General features: G+C 37.5%; 2 protein-coding genes across 11 annotated transcripts; both read left to right on the top strand.

Moving 5' to 3' along the window:
* Window positions 1-2,069: 2,069 nt before the first annotated feature.
* Window positions 2,070-11,066, top strand: LOC148871154 (uridine nucleosidase 1-like). Of its 10 annotated transcripts, none has more exons than XM_088971077.1 (9): window positions 2,070-2,359; window positions 2,765-2,880; window positions 2,987-3,046; window positions 4,275-4,457; window positions 4,560-4,664; window positions 10,125-10,221; window positions 10,314-10,421; window positions 10,523-10,658; window positions 10,720-11,066. In XM_088971077.1, the coding sequence occupies exons 1-9, from the start codon at window positions 2,260-2,262 to the stop codon at window positions 10,817-10,819; spliced, it is 1,005 nt and encodes a 334-aa protein (XP_088827203.1). In that variant the 5' UTR covers window positions 2,070-2,259; the 3' UTR covers window positions 10,820-11,066. The 10 variants fall into 10 exon arrangements, with proteins under 10 accessions (XP_088827203.1, XP_088827205.1, XP_088827206.1 ...); XM_088971079.1 differs by having other exon boundaries at window positions 2,072-2,359; window positions 10,544-10,658; window positions 10,734-11,066; XM_088971080.1 differs by having other exon boundaries at window positions 2,072-2,359; window positions 10,544-10,658.
* A 6,874-nt stretch (window positions 11,067-17,940) lies between these two features.
* Window positions 17,941-18,267, top strand: LOC148871153 (uncharacterized). The gene has a single exon (XM_088970012.1). The coding sequence runs from the start codon at window positions 17,941-17,943 to the stop codon at window positions 18,265-18,267; it is 327 nt and encodes a 108-aa protein (XP_088826138.1).
* Window positions 18,268-19,481: the final 1,214 nt, after the last annotated feature.

Below are 19,481 nucleotides of genomic sequence, written 5' to 3'. Positions count from 1 at the left end.
ATATGTATATTTTTATTTTGGATTACCTTTTTTATAAATATAGATCTAATTAGTAGAAATGAAAAATAATAATTCAAATTATATATTTTTCCCTGCAATTAGAGAGTGACCAAATTAAAAATAGGGATATTTTAATAAAAAAAAGAAAATTTCACAATTTTTTTGAAGCAAAAGTAAAGCATATTTCATTCAATCGAAAAACTTGTATGAATAAAAAGAATTAATAACAGTACTAAGCTAAAAAGCCCAAAAACAATTTCTGAGAAAGAACGAAACATACATAACTAATGGATAAAGAACAAATGGTGAGTTAAGAATCAAAGTATCATCCCCTAATTCCACAATAAGGTTTCAGAAGATGTAGATTTGAGTATATATTGGATGAAAATCTGACCTAGAAGATCAAAAAGTTAACGTCGCTTTTGTATGGTATACATTTATTCATTTAACTTGTCTATTCTGTTTGTTGGTGGAATTTCCCATTTGTTAATCAAGCTAGCATATGTGCCATCCCCTAATTGGTTAATGCCTTGATGTCCCCTGATTGGTTAATTCCTGTGAAAGATTGGCTGTTTGAATTTAAAATAACTAATGTAAGGGCATTTTCTATGCACCGCAAATAAAGCTCTGCTGGAAAGAGCTCAAATACAAATATGTATAGGGCAAATACATAAAAAAATAATATAAAATATAAGGTTTTGCACTGTACATATTTGTATTTGTACATTTTTCAAATTGAGCCTAAGGCTGTGTTTGGTTGCAGTGCAATTTTATTTGCATTAGTACAAATGTATGAGAGTGCGAATGAAAAAAAAAAAAATGCAAGTCCTGGTTTAATTTTGTTTTGTGTTTTACTTTAGTCTTCTTCAAGTCTTATTTTATTTCATTTGTACTGCAATCAAACAAAATAAAGTAAATTTTGAAATAAAAATAAATCATAATTTGCACAAAAAACATTTACACTACCATAGTTTTGCATCAAGACAAATAAATTCACATTCCAACAAAACACAACTTAAAGGGTAAAACTATAATTTAGCATGTACCCCACAACACATCTCAGCTTGCATCAAAAACATCTCTCATACTTGTCATGGGGAGATATTCCCAGTGCGCGGTTGGGATGTGTTGTGGGGCAGATATGATGTGCACTATCCGAAGCCAATGCGAATTTCCGCTTTATGCACCAAGAGATATTTGTCTTTTTAATTAAAAAATAAAGGGAAATTGTCTAAAACTCACCATGTCACTAACTTGACGTTAAACAGACTAACAGGCGTTAATATATTACCATTTTAACCTTCATAGCAAAATATGAAATATATACAAAATAAATTAGTGGGTGTTAATATATTACCATTTTAATATTTAGACATGAAAAAAGGAAAAAGGTCAAAAAAATATTTTCAAATATAAAATATATAAAAACATAGAAATTACAAAGAATATAAAAAATTATAGAAATTGCAAACAAAATAAAAAATATTTTCAAATTATAGAAACTATAGAAATTGGAAAACAAAATCAGAAAATAAAAATTGTAGAATAAACACAAAAAAATTATTGATTGTAGAAAATAGAAAAATGTAATAAAAAAGAAATTATAAAAAACATTGAAAATTATATAAAAACATAAAAAATGCAAAACAAGAAAATTAAAAACTAAAAAAGACCAGTTTTCCTCTAACTCACCATTCAAGGGTAATTTGGTCATGAAAGTTGTTATTTATGCTGACATGGAAACCTCTGTTAAGAAGCATTAACGGTGCAACCAAGGTGAGTTTTAGACATTTTAAAAAGTTGTGGTGAATTTAAGAGAAATATTGAAAACTCATTGTGAGTTTTAGACAATTTTCCAAAGATAAAAGAATATTGATGACAATTACTCTTTTACCCCACACCCATGCAACGTATCACTTATATGAAGCCTTAAAACAGTTCAGACTTAGACTGCTTTTTCCAAACAACTAAACCAAGCCATAAAACCAATCCAACCCATCCAAAACCAACCCGGTCCAACCCGGCCAACCCAATTCGATATTTAGGATTCAGGTAGGGCCCTTACATTTCCAAAGAGTCCTGCTTCAGAATTCAGATTCGTCTTCCGTCGAAAACCAGATACCTGCCAGCACTGACCAGACAGAATAAGAGAAGAGTTTCACAACAGAACTACCTCTTCCTCTCTCTCCCCCCCTCTCTCGGCTTCTTATCCTCTGCGAGACCATAGTTTGTTGTGGGTTTTTTTGATCGGGGAAGATAATGAAGTTTGGGAATTCGAATTCTCACGATGAAATTGGGGGAAAGCCCTCTTTGTGTACTAAGCCTGAAAAGCTCATCATTGATACTGATCCTGGCATCGGTAAAGTCTGCTCAAGATTGTATATCGTTGATCTTGACCTACTGCTTTTCTCTGGGTTTACTGGATATTTTAGTTTAATGCACATCATCTCTTTCCTACCCTTTACTTGATTTTTGTTAGTATATACTGTCTTCCTTCACAATTGTTTGAAGACTAAATTTCCTAACTTTCCTTGTTTTCATTGGAAACCGTCTTCAGGTTCGCTTTCTTTTTAGTGTTTGTAGTGCTTTCTGCTAGTATGAATGCTTGGTTTGTTTTGAAGAATTCTTTCTGCTTGTGATGAGGAATCATTTGGAGTAACAGCTCATTGTGCACCCAAGAGTTGCAGATATACGTGTTGCTACTTCTCTGCATGCATTCTCTTGTGTATGTGTGGATACTTATGGGGCTTTCATGGGTTTGCAGATGACAGTATGGCTATATTCATGGCCTTTCAATTGTCAGATTTGGAAGTATTAGGTTTGACAACAATATTTGGTAATGTTACTACAGAGGATGCTACTCGCAATGCCTTGCTTCTGGTATGTATGTTTTTTTGCTTCAATTTTCCCTTACAGGCTGCAACTTTTTCTGATGTTTAGGAACAAATTCATGATTAATTACTGTTTTTAATGTGTAAAAGGACAGTGTGAGATTGCAGGACGTCCTGATGTTCCAGTGGCAGAGGGCAGTCTTGAGCCTCTAAAGGTACAGAAAGCTTACCACTTTATGATTCCTCATTCATGTGCCTAAAGTTTTGTCTTAACCTACAGGCTGCAAATTAATTCTTCATCAAAATTAAACTGCAAGTGTTGGCACCATTTCTATTGGGGAATCTTGTATGCCTGGTGCATTGCATATGAATGTGAGAGAGTTTTCTTGTTCCATGTGTTATTTCTGTTCCATCATTTACAAATTGCACCTGTTTGGTCTATCTTCCTAACAAGGAGATGATTTTAAGTTACAAATGCATTGTTTTGATTAAACAATCAGCTTGATGAAATGCTTTTTGCTTGATTAATAATCATTGTAACATAAAACTTGTCTAACAGCCAAATTAGGAGTATAAACAGAGCAAAATCTGTAAGGAAATGCTTAGCTGTATTGGGAGTTCATCATGAATGTACAAGAAAATAAAAAATAGAAATCTACAACGTATAAAGGATTAAAGAATGTATACTTATGTAATGCATGTATCTTAATATATAATTTAATAATTAATAATTACAATTTTGGAGACGACATAATGGATTTGTCTCATAGTACAGGACTTCATAAAAATCTGATTCAAAGCTCCAATAATGAAGTGGCAGTCTATGTTGCTATGTTTTGTCTGTTAATTATGCAGTTATTTTGTTTTATTTAATAGTACTGTTGTTTTCTTATAATTTTATTTAATAGTACTGTTGTTTTCATATAACATAACTGTAGCCCCATGGAAAATTGACTACCATACCTTATATGAATACATGTAAAAGAAATTCACAGGTAGAATAGAAACCTGGACCTTAAGAGGGCTATGGAATAAACCTTTTCTATACATGATCTATTGATCTTAAAATATATATTATAACCAGGATTATACATGATTATCTTTTAATTTTAATCAATTTTTATGACATGGATGTCCAATGTCTACTTGTCAGTGATTGTCAGGGAAAAATCCTGTGGGATAACCACTTTGTCATCAGGTAGTTTTTCACTTCTTTCCATATATTGCTTTCTTGGATACTACTAAAAATACTACTACTGTATAGTTCTATATTATGATACATTTTCATGGACATGTAGCTCTTTGGATTTCATATGGAAGAATCATGTCAGCCACTTGTTTTGGAAGAAAAAGAAGACTTATTTCCTTCTTACTGAATATTTGCTATTTTCATATGCTAGATTTTCACGGACATGTGTTTATTGTTCTGCATTATTGTAACAGGGAGGAAAGCCACGTATTGCTGACTTTGTTCATGGTTCCGATGGAATGGGAAACATATTTCTAGCACCCCCAAAAGAAAAGAAAATTGGGATAAATGCTTCTGAATTTTTGGTTGATAAGGTTTCTGAACATCCTGGTGAGATATCCATACTTGCACTGGGACCATTGACAAATCTGGCTTTGGTAAGTGACAGTATCTTTGTTCTACCATTTCCACTCTGACCAATTTTTATGATCAGCTGTTTATTGATTTAGTGTGGTGTCTGTATGTCTTTACTTGACCAGGCAATTAAAAGGGACTCATCCTTTGCAAGCAAAGTGAAGAGAATGGTGATACTTGGTGGTGCTTTCTTTGCAATGGGAAATGTCAATCCTGCTGCTGAAGCAAATGTAAGTACAAAATTTTCTCATCCTATTTCATTACTTTATACAAGCTAAAGAATATGAGGACATTTCTACTGCATTTTCCACTTTTTATTTTCTCTCAGGCTTAGCACATCTCACTGAAGTTCTAATTGTGTTTGTATAATTGCATTACATAGAATTTACACCAACACTTTTGAAGCACCAAATATCTATTAAAAAGTACTTGCTCTCAGTGTACTAGTTGTACATTTCAAATAAAAAAAAAAACTGTCACAATTGACTAAATAAATAAAATGAACCTCAACCACCAAAAAATGAATTGGGATAACAAGAGCCTGTATTGAGGTCTAAATATGCTTCTGTTGAAAGGAACTGTTAATGTCAAGTGCTAAAAACACTATAAAATGAGAGAGAGCTCCTAACTTCCTTTCCTTATTTATATACTGCTGTTACAATTCTGTTATACCAGCTTATCCACTTGTCTAGTTTGTTATTTAGTTTGTTCTAGTGGTTGGCTGTTAGTTACATTCTTTAAAGGCTGGTGTGGCATTTTCTTGTACACTTGTATTCCCTTTATTTGTGTCTCAACAGTCCCTCCTCCCTTGAAAGCGACCTTGCCCTCAAGGTCAAGATGTGGGAATCTATTATGTAAATCCAAGTAAGGTTCCCAAGTTGCATCCTCAATTGGGAGACTTGACCATACCACCAATGCCTCTGGTTCGATGTGATTCCCTTTGCGTATCCACCTGAAATCTATTATCTGAGTGAGTTCAGTTTGAACTTGGCCATCTTTCGAGAATGATGGGAGGGTGGTGGAATACATGGTGTAATTTCGATGTTGCTGGGAGGTCAAGCCTGTATGCCACCGACCCAATGCGTTCCACAATCTGAAATGGGTCGAAGTACCTAGGGATCAGTTTGTTCCACCGGTGGCTTGCTACTGAAACTTGCTTGTATGGTTGTAATTTAAGGAAGACTTGCTCCCCAATCTGGTGCTGGACAGGCCTATGCCTTCTGTTGTAGGAGTCTGCCATCCATTGTTGGGCTCGATGGAGATGGGATTTGAGATCTTGTAACAACCTATCTCGCTGGAGGAGTTGGTCTTCCACTGCCACTACTGCTGTAGACCCTTTCTCATATGGGAGTAGGGGAGGTGGGTCCCGTCCATATAGAGCCCGGAAGGGAGTCATTCCTGCTGCACTATGATACGTGGTATTGTACCACCATTCTGCCCAATGAAGCCACTTGAGCCATTGATGTGGTCTATCCCCTACATAGCACCTTAGAGATAGGTTTCCAAACTCCGGTTGACCACCTCAGTTTGCCCATCTGTTTGAGGGTGGTAGATGGTAGATTTGAAGAGTTTCACTCCCTATAGTCGAAAAAGTTCTTCCTAGAAACGACTCATAAAAATAGGGTCGCGGTCTGAGACAATAGAGTTAGGGGTACCATGCAGTCGTGCCACCTCCTTAGTAAAAATCTCAGCCACCATGGAGGCTGTAAAGGGGTGGGGCATAGGGAGAAAATGGCAGTATTTGGTGAATCTATCAACCATTATGAGAATGTCGGACTTGCCATAGGAAAGGGGGAGCCCCTTTATAAAGTCCATGGATATATCTGCCCACACTTGTGTAGGAATTGGGAGTGGTTGTAGCAGTCCTGCTGGAGACTGGGTATCTGCCTTATTTTTCTGGCAAATGATGCATTTGGCTATGAATTTTTGGACCGAATTTCGCATGCCTTTCTAGTGGAATTAGATGGTTAGTCTCTTGTAAGTTCGCAGGATCCCTGAGTGTCCTCCTGTTGGGGATGAGTGGAACACTTCCAGAAGCTGCTGAATATGGGCTGAATCCTGTGGTATCACCATTCGGCGTTTATACAGCAGCAAGTTATTCTCCATTGTGTACCCTGGGTGGCTAGTAGGGTCCTCTTGGACCTGTGAACGCAGCTTGCTCAGTTGTGGGTGCCTTTCAGCTTCTTCCCTTAGCTGACCCATGATGGAACATGTTGGGCCCGTGAGAAGTAATGGAAATAGTTGTGGCTGGCGTGACAGTGCATCCGCCACCATGTTAGTGTGCCCTGCCTTGTATTTAATGGCATAATCGTAGCCAAGTAATTTGGCTATCCATCACTGCTGTTCCGGGGATAGTACGGACTGCTCCAACAGAAATTTCAGGCTCTGGTGGTCAGTTTGTATGATGAACCTCCTTCCTAGAAGGTAGGGCCGCCACCTCTGAACTGCGAGAACAATTGCTATTAGTTCGTGTTCGTATACTAATTTGGTTCATTTCTGTGCTGTCATTGCTTTGCTGAAAAACGCTAGTGGCCTTTCTTCTTGCATGAGGACTGCACCAACTCCTTGGCTTGACGCATCACATTCAATGATGAAGTCCTTTGAGAAGTCTGGAAGTGCAAGCGTCGGTGGGGATAAGACAGTTGTTTTGAGTGTCTCGAAGGCCTGTTGGGCCTTCCTAGTCCAGTGAACCCATTCTTCTTAAGTAAACTTGTCAAGGGGGTAGTAATCAGTCCATACCCTCTAATGAATCGCCGGTAGTACCCTGTTAAACCCAAGAAGCCTCGTAACTCCTTAACATTTTGAGGTCAGGGCCAATTTATCATGCTTGAGATCTTTTTTGGGTCTGCTGCTACATGCCGTTTTCGACCACGTGCCCTAAATAGTGTACTTGTGTCTATCCAAATGCGCATTTTGACTCCTTTGCAAGGAGTTTATGAGTCTTTAGCAGTTCCAAGGTGATTTGTAGATGTACTAGGTGTTCGTCCCATGTAGCGCTATATACAAGTATATCATAAAAAAAAAACAAGTATAAATTTGCGCAAATGGGGTTGAAATATGTCATTCATAAGGGCTTGGAACGTAGCTGGCGCATTATCAACCCAAATGGCATAACCAGAAATTCATAATGCCCTTCATGTGTACGAAAGGCAGTCTTGTGGATGTCTCCCTCATGGACCCGAATTTGATGATATCTCGATCTCAGGTCTAGTTAGAGAATATGGTGGCCCTGCCAAGTTCATCTAGTAGTTCATCGATTACCGGTATGGGAAATTGATCATTCACAGCAATGTTGTTCAGAGCCCTATAGTCTATACAAAATCGCCATGTCCCATCCTTCTTTTTCACAAGTAATACTGGTGAGGAGAATGGGCTTTGGCTGGGTTGTATAATTTTTCTGTCAAGCATATCTTGCAGTTGCCTCTCAATCTCTAGTTTCTGAAAATAGGGGTAACGATAGGGCCTTACATTTGTGGGTGCAGTTCCGGGCAGCAATGGAATGCAATGATCATGGGCACGTTTCTGTGGTAGTTCCTTAGGTTCTTGGAAGATCACTGAGAACTTCTGAAGTAGCTGCTGTAGTTGTGTATGGCCTTTTTCAAATCTGCTTCCTTGGGCTAGAATGGGGCCGTTCCCGTGGGAGTCTATCTGCATTAAAACGATGTGGGCTGGGTTTGCTGCCTGTTTCCTTAGGGAGGTGAGACTAATAGGTCCTAGACCCTTGGACAACTGCCCTTGACTATGCACCAGTGAGCTTCCCACTTGAAAATCCATGGTGAGACGGGCCCAATCACATATCACCGGCCCTAGTTGCCTTAACCATTGGACTCCGAGAACTACATCTGCTCCACTGATTTCCAGGGGGTGCAGATCTACCTCGAACTCATGACCTTGTATCTTCATCTTTAATTCTGTGCACATACTGTCGCACACCAGGTTGCTCCCATTAGCTACCTGCACCCGGAAGGTTGTACATGGTTGGACCGGAATCCCTAGTTGTCTGACCAATGTTTGGGTAATGAAATTGAGGGTGTTGCCACTGTCTATCAGAACCGACACATGGCACCTTTGTACCAGTCCAGTTATTCTCATAGTTTGAGAAGAAGCAAGACCGGTCAAGGCTTGCAGGGATACTTCCGGGTATTCCTTTGTCCATTGCTCCCATTCTTGGTTGTCCATTGTCTCTTCAATGTCTGTTGATTGCTCGACATATTCGGTTTCAGGTTGAAGGAAGAAAACTTGAGGGATCTTATAGTGATGGCCCGACTCGAATTTGTCTCCACATGCATAACAAAGGCCCTTTTCCCGTCGGGCTTGCATCTCAGCCCAGGTTAACCTCTTGGCTGAGCTGGGGCCTGAACCATAGTTGGCGTCCTTGCCTGTGATTCCTACTCCTGATCTGGGCTTCGGTTTACCCAAGATACCTGGTTCTGGGTTTGGTATACCTAGTTTGATCGCTGTTCCCAGAGGTCGATTAATCCTTTTTGCCTGATTCAGTTTGTCTTCATGTAGTCGAGCTAATGCTACTGCTTCAAGAACGGTGGTGGGCTGCATGGATTTTACTTCTAGCCGCAATTCTTCCCCGAGCCCACCAACAAAACTGCCGACAAGCACATTTTTTGGCCAGCCTTCCACGTGCACAGCTAATCTTTTGAATGCCATCTGATAATCTTGGACGGAGCCGGTCTGTTGTAGCTTAGCGAGGCTTTCATCATAGTTCTCAAAAGCCGAGACTCCAAATCGCATGGTTAAGGCGTCGGTGAAGTCTGCCCATGTGGCTTTTGGGTGCCGTCACTGGTACCACTGGTACCAGACGATCGCCTCTCCTTCCAAGTGTGCAGAAGCTAATGGAACACGATCAGGTCCTTGTGTGTCGTGGTAATCGAAGCATCTTTCTGTTTGCAGAAGCCAGGATGTGGGATCTCTTCCTGCGAAGATGGGAAACTCGATTCTTGCTGTTCTTGATCCGCTTCGATGACTGGTGTCACTACGCTCTTCCTGATTCGGTGCAGGTGGTGCCTGTGCCAGTCGTTCAAGCAAGGATGCGAAGCTTTCTTTGATTTCTTTGACGTCAGCCGATATTTTTTGCATTTCTCCTTCCATGTTGTCGACTCTGTTCTCCATTGCGGATGACCTTGTGCTTGGCATCTTGGCTTTGATACCAGCTTGTTAGGGACTGCCTAACTCAGGGGCTCTTTCGAGGGAGCCTGCCTCCTGTGAGAGAGAGAGAGAGAGAGAGAGAGAGAGAGAGAGAGAGAGATTGTATTCCCAAATCGAATATCCCATCCTAACTTCCTTTCATTATTTATATACGGCTGTTATAATTCTGTTATACCAGCCTCTCCACTTGTCCAGTCCACTTGTCTAGTTTGTTATTTAGTTTGTTCTAGTGGTTGGCTGTTAGTTACATTCTTTAAAGGCTGGCATGGCCTTTTCTTGTACACTTGTATTCCCTTTATTGTGTCTTAACAAACAACTTTTTGTTCCCATTTGTTAGAAGAACCCTAAGAAAAGAGGGTATCCTCTTCCTCCACTGCTCCAAATTTATCATAGCAAATGGAACTAGATATTGGGTGTCTATGTTACCTAGACACTTTGACTACAGTAAATAACAAATGACTAGTCTAAGGATCATAATTTCCATGACAGTTTACTGTAGTATGAGCGTTTTTTCCCCTTCTGACATGCAGATCTATGGTGATCCAGAAGCAGCTGATATTGTGTTCACATCTGGGGCAAATATTGTTGTTGTTGGCATAAACATTACCACTCAAGTTAAACTAACAGGTGCAACTCATACTTTTCACTTGATTTTGATATACAAATACTAGATAATGAGGTATAATAGCCCGATTATGAAGACTCTTTGATTGTTTCAGATGCAGACCTCTCCGAGTTGAGGGGTTCAAGAGGAAGATATACCAAAGTGCTAAGTGACATGATCGTATTTTACAGAGATTGGCATGTGAAATCTGATGGTGTTTTTGGTATCTTTCTCTTTACAAGCTTGATGATCCTAAATTGTTCTGAGTTTCCTTTCCTACTTGTGCTATTTCAATGGAATAATACGTTTAGCTCCTAAAATCAGGTATTTTCCTCCATGACCCAGTAAGTTTTGTGGCCCTAGTCAGGCCTGATCTCTTTACCTACAAGGAGGGGGTTGTGAGGGTTGAAACACAGGGCATCTGTGTGGGACATACACTAATGGATCAAGGACTGAAAAGGTATATCCAAGGTAACATAAGCCTTGGACAGTTTTGCATCTCTTTTATTGAAACTGTTTAGATATTTTGTTGCAGATGGAATGCGAGCAACCCATGGTCAGACTACTCACCCATTTTGGTTGCATGGACGGTTGATGTGGATCAAGTTGTTATGTATGTAAAGAAACTACTAATGAAAACATGAAGCTTTATGAGCTTGTGATATCCAAGCCTGGAAACTGTAGAAAAAGAAAGTCTAGATTCTCAACCATTAGCTAGATACCATTTGCCAATTCTTCCAGTTCTTTGTGGTCAGTCCCAAACCTGAGGCTGATTTATTTGTCCCATAATTCTCAGATTATGATTTATGTTTAGACTCTGTAGTATACATTGCGTTTTTTGATATTCAAAAATTGAAATATTTTACTCTATGTATTGTTTGAAATTTTTAATTAAAATGACAAAAAAAAAAAAAAGATAATGACATGGGTGATCCCTACACACCAATTATCTATCAGAGGGTTAGAAACAAAGGAGCACAATAGAAGTGCAACATCATATGTTGGCGGCCTCTCAGATGGTAGCATGAATATGAGGTTGGATACTTTCTAAACCGGGGAGGATGATGTAATACGGGATTTGGACAAACTGAGCAAACATTTGAAAAGTTGATTTTCAAATACCCATCTTAATACATATAAGGGGGAATGATGTAGTATAGGAAAAGGTCAATAAGTTCTATGCATGTTAGGACCGTTCGAAGACACATATGAAGTGATAACATTATTGATCCAATCGAGTAAACAATTACCAAGTTAGTGCCAATATGGAATTCTTATCTAAGATCGAATTACCAAGTTAACATCAACGTAAAACTTCTATCTTAGTTCGAATTTACCAAGTTTAAGTGTGTAAGTCTATATAAAGAGTAGTTAGGGCAGAGCTATGACAATTTTGGTTGACTTTTTCTTAATCATTCAATGAATAATTCTTCTTCCTATTTATTTCGGTTTTGCCTCTTTCCTTTGAAACTTATCTGAACGTGGTTTGTTTCCATACTGCACCAATAATTAAAAAGGAAAATCTATGTTGTTGAATGCATGATACCAAAAGGGCTTTGACCATTCAAAACTTCCTCGTGAATTTTCATAAACATCACTTGATTAGTTAACAATTTTATGATATCGGTTGATTGGTTACAAGTTTTTCCGATAAAATGTTTTTCATGTATCATAGTAGAACCCATAACTAAAACAAAGAAATAAAGTTGATCCTTATAACTAAAACATACAAAAAGCATTGATTCTTATAACTAAAACATAGAAAACATATTCTTGGTTCTGTAATGCATTTTTTATTATCTAAAGTAAAACCGTAAAATCATAGAATTTTTTATTTCAAAAGCATGTTTTGCTTCGGTGGTTTGATGTTATGCTTCATGAGTCATTCTTTATATTCGCATAGATGTTATTTTTCTGAATTGAACAGAAAATGCTTTCACTTTGTTTTGAAAAATACACACCGAAAAATGTGTTTATTGTTCCCTGATGTAGCGTGTTTTCAAAAACAAGAAAAACAAAAGCATTTATGTTGAAGAACACATAAATGCTCTATGGTAAACCTTTTTTACTCTTAATCTCATTCTCTTTAAGAAAGAAGATGAACATATCTGATGAGGGCGAATTTGGCCCTCCAATGATATTGTGACACCTGGCACCTCAGAACAAATAGGTGGTACCCGTGACCACTTTGACAACAACCTGCCTTTGCTAAGTTGATGGTGTCCCATCAGGCGTAGCCTGGCACATGCGTGGTTTGTCACAGGCGCGACTTGGCACAAGTGTGACATGGTGGCCTGGCACGATCTGACAGCCTGGCCTTGGCGCGACCTGGCCCTGGCACGACCTAGCCCTTGCATGAGCTGGCAGCCTGGCCTTGACGCGAGCTGGCCCTTGCACGAGCTGGCAGCCTGGTCCTGGCACGAGCTGGCGGCCTGGCCCAGGCGCGACCTAGTGGCCTAGCCCAAGCACCGACCTGGCAGCCTGACACAGGCGCCAACCTGACAACCCCGAGGAGCTCACCACCATACCCCACATTTTATGGGATTGTGACTTGTAACGGTTATATTAGCTCACCCACTCTCCGAGTCAGACGGAAATGGGCAACCTTACCAGTTGGTGGCCTTATCCCCACCTAACATGAAAGCATGTCCTATCACAACAGGAATCTAGGAACTACTCCACCTAACCCACGAGGACTCCAGTGTATGAAGACCTCACACCCCAGGGGCAAAGGTATGTTGAAAATGATGGGTAACCTCTTCTCTCTAGCTCTCTCATTCTCTAATATCATTCTCAGCTCTCCACTAAGTGCTAATTTAGGCATCGGAGTGACTTTACTGGGTTAGCCACCTTGGGTCCTCTGACATTTGGTTCCTTGCAGGCCTCTAAAAGAGCAACAAAGCTCATCAAGGTAGCTCACCGCCAGACAGCTTATCAAGGTAGCTCACCACCAGGTAGTTCATCAAGGTAACTCACCACCAGGCAGCTCATCAAGGTAGCTCACCACCAGGCAGTTCGTCACTAAGTAGCTTGCCACCAGGAAGCTCCACTTCAACCCTTGAGTCACATGCCTCTGGGGAGTAGACGAGATGACGAGGTACTTAGCCAAAAAATTGACACATCACGAAAAAATGATATGTGACAAGAAACCATTACATCAATATCCATCTCAATGATGGTCCATATCTCATCAATACATTTGTCATCCTTGGTATCTATTTTGCATCAAGTATTCTGGAGAGCTTCTGCGATCCCTCGAATAAGTGAAATCATATTTGTACTTAATCCAACATATCTAATACAATTAAAGCTTGTACATTATGGTTTGTCATGGACTTAATTTTATGTCTTAGGTTAGTTTTAGAAATTTCATTTATTATTATGTATTGATAATATAATTATTAAAAACTTACTTATGCCGCCGAGAAATCAAATCGAAAAGGATGATAATTAAATTGATCTGTTCACTTCCAGTTTAATTGTTTTTTTTCCCCAAAAAGTTGTTTTTTTTTCTTGGTTTGGTTTTTGTTTTCCTTGAAGAAAAATCAGTGATTAATTGAATCGAACTGGTCAACTGGTTGATCTATTGACCAGTTGACCAGTGATTACTTGTTGGTTTGGTTTTGCTTTGGCACTAATTAATTAAAAAAAAAAAACTGAAGGGATTGGTTTGGTTTCAAATATGTGCCCGTTCGCACTTTCCTTTCTAAATATCCCAACAAGTATACAATAGCTAATTGAAGCAATCATTCAATTTTGCATTGTAGTTGACTGAAAAAAAAAAGAAAAAAGAAAAAGGAAGAAGAGAAATATCAAATTTGACAAATATGTAATACAATTTCTTGATAAAAGTTCTAATTTCAGCCCAATACAACTGTGTTGGGAAGGAGTTGGGACTCATTAATTATTATCTTTATTAAAATAATTAAAAATAAAAATAATGATAAAGGAAAACCTAAATGTGTTGGGAGTTGGGACTCATTTATATTTTCTTTTTTTATTGTTTTTTATTTTTAATTATTTTGATAAAAATAATAAAATAATGAATAATTTATGTCTAATGAAATAAAAACGTTTGGATGAAATATACATTAATTGGAATATGTGTCACATAACTATTACGTACTCATCCATTATGCTTACCTAACGTAACTACTACATCTAAACCTAATTTTGATATCAGAATTAGAAGTTAACCAACGTACCAAAGTACATTTCGCTGTTAGCACAGAACCCTGAACCCTGAAACACTGTAGAACTATGAAATTTTGCAACTTGCAGATTTAGCACTCTGGAATGGAATCTAAAAAATAAATCAACTTATAGTAAAGAAGGACGTGAACCAGTCAAAATGCTTGTCATAATATTATTATTACAGATGTGTTATATGGTGCTGGTACTTGCTAGGGATGAGATGCATCAAATGTAAAATCTTCTTCTCATCGTGAAAGTAAAACGAGACTTCGTCAAGATGTTAACCCTTCTGGGTGTTACCCCAAATAAAAACCCCTTTTGGGTATTATTATCAGAAAAAAAAAAAAAAAAAAAAAAAAACCTTTTCGGTAGATAGCACATAGCTAAGACCAATTCCTTCAGGCAAAGCATCATCTAAGACATCAGCATGGTGGAGACAGTCATATATCCCTCATATTAATTCTTTATTGCATTTTTTTTTCAGCCTATTCTTTATTTATTACATCTTGAGCAGGAGGGAAGTAATTGATAATATAATAATATATTAGATGATTCCGACTCCTTAACGGCTAAGCTTGACCTTATAGAGATGATGTCAGATAAAGTTAAGTGAATGGCCATTGCAGGTAGCTTCACGTAGACATGTCATATTTTCGGTAAATTTCTTAAAATAGTAAACTCCTACTGATTATTGTCTAACACTATCTTTATTGTTTCGAAAAATTGTCATGAAGGACTGAAATATCTATTTTACCCTTATGTCAAATTGAAAGCTCCTCCGGTTCTTCGTCGTCTTCGTCAAATGGTCATCACCGCCCAATCCTCCACCAGTGTCTCCTTTCTTATCTCTTCCCTCCTCCTCTCAAAATCTTTGTCCCATCACCGTCAAGCTAGTCGGTTCTTTCTCTTCCTCAGCCTCCTAAGGTTCGAGTTCTTCTATTCTGATGAACAGGGAAGTTGGTGTTTTGACTTCTAAAAAATCATTGGTTCACATCCAGAGAGAATAGCTTCTCAGTAAAGAAAGGAAAGGTACAAAAAAAAAAACTTGTAAAAGGGTCCCTCCGATAGTAATTTTTGTTTTACAGAGAGAAGAATTAAAAGGGTCTGTCCGTTAATCTAGATTCTTCACATTGGACCTCGATTCTGGTATCTATTGTTTCTTCCTGGAAGAGAGATTTTGTGGTTGAGAATTAAACCTCTGAAGTTCCAATAGAATGATTCTGATTCCATTGTTGCTGATCGTTACGCATTTCGTAACCTTTGCTTTATGAAAAAGTTCAGTATCTGGCGGGATCAACTTTTAACCGACTTCAATCGCAAGAACCAATCCACCTAAATATCTACGAAACTGAGGTTCGTAGGTTTCCGGGTTGATTTGCTTTCTTTTTCCTCTTTTATATTTTGAACCTATCCTACAACTCGAGTGGAGGAGGTCTTTGGGTTTTCGACATTAGAGCTCGATTAGAGTCCACCCTGTTCTATTTGATCAGTTTAGATTTTTTCATGAGTTAGACAGCATTTGTAAAGTTTTTTATTTTTTATTTTTATTTTTTCCTAGGGCTATCGAATTTGACCCTGAAACTGTAATCTGTGTTCTTTTTAAGGTATCTATCACCGAAATAGCAAAAGTAAACTAAAATAAAAACCAGTGAAAAACAATAACGACAGAACACAACAGTTCGATTTGCCGTGTTTTTTCTGCAACACCCCGTGTCCGAGATGTTGAAAGGAAGACAACAGCTTGGTTTGAAACAGAACACAACAGTTCAGCTTGCCACGGTTGAAAGGAAGACAGACGGTGAAAATGAAGATGGATGGAGGGCAAAATTGGATTTAAAAAAAAAAATTTATGTCAGGTGTACGGATGCTGACAATAATGATAGTATTAGTCAATTGTCAGAAATAATAGAAATAGCGTTATACAATAATCTAACAGAAAGGGAAAGGGTGTATTTAGTCAATTAACTAAACCACAAAGATAGTTTAATAAATTTATCCTATTCTTTTCATTTTGTGTGTGAAAGAGAGAGAGTTTGAAATTAGTCACCAAGGTTGTTTTTGTTTTAATAGAATAAGAAGGCAAAATCTATGGTGCATTAGCTACACTATGCAACAAAGGATACTAGAGCAGTGAAAATACACACATCATAACTGATATTTTTAGCATTGTTAAAATTTTGAAGGTAAATACATCTTATAAAATATGAATCAATGAAAAATAAATAGATCATGTGACATATTTAACATCATTGGTTGAAATCTTGCTTTAAGTTCAACAAGTTTTAGTGAATGCAAATCATAGTTTGAAATCAAATAAAAAAGAAATAGAAAGTTGAGGAAAAGTTTTTAATGAATCTTACAAAATTTGTTAAGAACTTTTCTCCACTTTTTGTTTTTTTCTTATTTTCTATCAAACCAAACGTAGTCTACACATATATATAAATTGTGTAAGTATTATTTTATTTTGAAAGCCATATATAATTGTTTATATAAGTATAATGTAACAAATTAAGTATTGGAATTATATAGGATTAGTATAGCATGAATGCATCTACTTTAATTTATTAAGTCATAGATTACCAACTACAATGGCCTTATTGGGCCGTTAATACTCGCATAAATTATTAATTTCATATATTCTTTTGGCGGTTTAAATTATTATTATTTTTTTCATTTCACTTGAGTGATTATAAATACAGAAGGACATCCCATTTGACTACTTATATGGTTTGTTGTTGATTATTTATTTATTTTTAATTTAGAAGTTCTAATTAAAGATGGGTTATAGGGCTGAGGTTAACTGGGGAGTGGAATATCAAAAGCCTGATTGACTCCTGCACGCTACCTTTATTTTTTATCTTGGTTTATTATTTTTCTGTAACCGTGTATATATAGTTGGGTAAGTGATAAGTCTTGGATGATGATGGTGATTTTTCTGTAACCATATAAACCAAACTATCAGATATAACCTTGTTGCCATGCCGAATGCCAAAGGATTTTATGCAGGAGAGATATTAGTTTGTTGAATTGAATTTATCGACTTCTCACATAAAAGAACAAGTGATTGATTATGGTGGATTAATTACAAGGAAAAAAAAAATCTTGGTCATAGTTATGGGTCACCAAGGTTTTGATCATTCGTCATATGACGTGACAATCAAGTTAGTATATTACTTGGAAAAACTTTAGAAAGCAAGTAAACTATCAACATATTAGGAGCCCAGCAGGTCACCCAAGCCAACATTAGAAAGCAGTTGAGACTTGAGACCCAAGAAGCAAGTATCTGTACTTTACCTCATAGTATTCTCCTCCTTCCTTGACATTTACCTACCACCTTGAGGGAGCCATTTCAACTTCCCGCCAAAAAATGCACCCACTCCAACCACCAAGAAAATAACCCTAGCTCTCTTCTTTGGAATTTCTCAATAAATCAGAAGCCCCCCTCCCCTTCTTCTCCACTTCCAGAAAGCTTGAACACAACTTGGGGAAAAGTTTGGAAATCCCAAAGCAGCAAACAATTAAAGAAGCAGCTGAGTTCTTCAGTATTCATGGCAGGAATTTCTTCCTCATCCACAATAACAGCATCAGTAGAAGAGAGGATATCCTGGTATTGTTCTCTGGTCCTGGTGGTTCTTCTCTTGCTGGGTTGTTGTGATTCAAGCGAAAGTGAGTCGCTGGTTCGGATGAATCTGAGGATGATCGACAAACCTTGTGATGAGATTTACGTCGTTGAAGAGGGAGAAACCCTACATACCATAAGCGAAAAATGCGGTGACCCTTTCATAGTTGAAGAGAACCCACATATCCATGACCCAGATGATGTCTTCCCTGGTCTTGTTATCAAGATAACTCCTTTCAAGATTAGAGACTGGTAGAGTTTACTTTTCTTGCTCTAGTTCCGGTTTTAGCTTTTCAGTTTTAATTTCCATGAGTCTTTCAATGTTTAGGAGTCAGCTTCTTCATTGGAGATGGAATGCCTTGTAAATATTCTTCTGAAGGAACCACTTTATTTACTTTCCGTGCTTCCATCCCTGGTTGTGAAAGAAACAATGGCTCCTTCTATATATGTTGTAAAGAAAAGGATCAAGATCACTGTTCTATGATTTTTGCATTTGTTGGTTAGTTCGGCAAGTTAATTACCTCCTTCCAAATACATGGGTATATACATTTTATTCTTACTTATTGTCTTAGGAATGTAAATATGTTTTTCTACAATATGTAATTCAATATTTTCATGCCTATTTTTTATTAAATAAAAAACAATTTGATTATTTAAGGAATAATACTTTAGGGATGCATTTGTCTCCATGTAAAAGCAGCGGAACTGTATTACAAAAGGCGATAATGTGACAAAAATATTTCTGATTGAAAAGATCTTTACCGGCTTTTACCATTGAAGTCAGAATTGGATTGCCAAAAGTTCTTGAGCTATAAATATTTTATAATAAATCTGAACTTCAGTGGAAACATGGCTAAAAAATCACCGAAATTTTGTTGGTTAAAGCATTGACAGCGGCCTCACGCATAGAAATATCGTTGGTTAAAAATCTGGAATAATTACTGGGATCAACGGAAGAGAGTGAAGTCATAGTAAAGAAAGAACATGTTTCTTATTCCTAAGAATGGAACAGATCCTTAGGGTCTGCTTGATTGTTGAGAAAGGATCATGGTTTTTAAAACCAGATCGGACCGGTTGGTTGGACAGGAAAAACTGGGAACCAGTCAGGTGATCAGTTCTGTTTTTCAGACCCCTGACCGGTTTGTTCTCCGGGTCAGTTTTAAAAACCTTGGAAAGGATGAGATGAAAAAAGTTGGGATGAGAAAAAGGAAAAATTATTTCCTCAGTTAGTCACACTGCGTTTGTTTGCTGAGAAAATTTTTGTAAGAAAATCCATTTTCTAGTGTTTGTTTTATAAGAAAATTTATACGAGAAAATATTTCAATAAGCTATTCAATCATCAAAGAAATGCTCCCTTATTTGGATTTGTTCATTCATCAAAGAACCTATTCATACATTCATCATTCACCAAAAGCTTGTTCATTCATCAAAAAACCTGTTAATGCATTCATAAAAAAAGTTATACTAGGA

The sequence above is a fragment of the Nelumbo lutea genome, chromosome 2, assembly GCF_056320005.1.
Source record: "Nelumbo lutea isolate HS-2025 chromosome 2, American lotus-T2T, whole genome shotgun sequence".
NCBI lineage: Eukaryota > Viridiplantae > Streptophyta > Magnoliopsida > Proteales > Nelumbonaceae > Nelumbo > Nelumbo lutea.
This window is presented reverse-complemented; position numbering and strand designations above follow the sequence as displayed.

Excerpts from the sequence above, each read along its gene's own strand:
- LOC148871154 (XM_088971073.1), top strand. The coding sequence starts at position 2,260 with ATGAAGTTTGGGAATTCGAATTCTCACGATGAAATTGGGGGAAAGCCC. Across the intron at positions 4,458-4,559 it reads CATTGACAAATCTGGCTTTG|GCAATTAAAAGGGACTCATC; the intron begins GTAAGTGACAGT and ends TTACTTGACCAG. Across the intron at positions 10,222-10,295 it reads CACTCAAGTTAAACTAACAG|ACTCTTTGATTGTTTCAGAT; the intron begins GTGCAACTCATA and ends CCGATTATGAAG.
- LOC148871153 (XM_088970012.1), top strand. The coding sequence starts at position 17,941 with ATGGCAGGAATTTCTTCCTCATCCACAATAACAGCATCAGTAGAAGAG.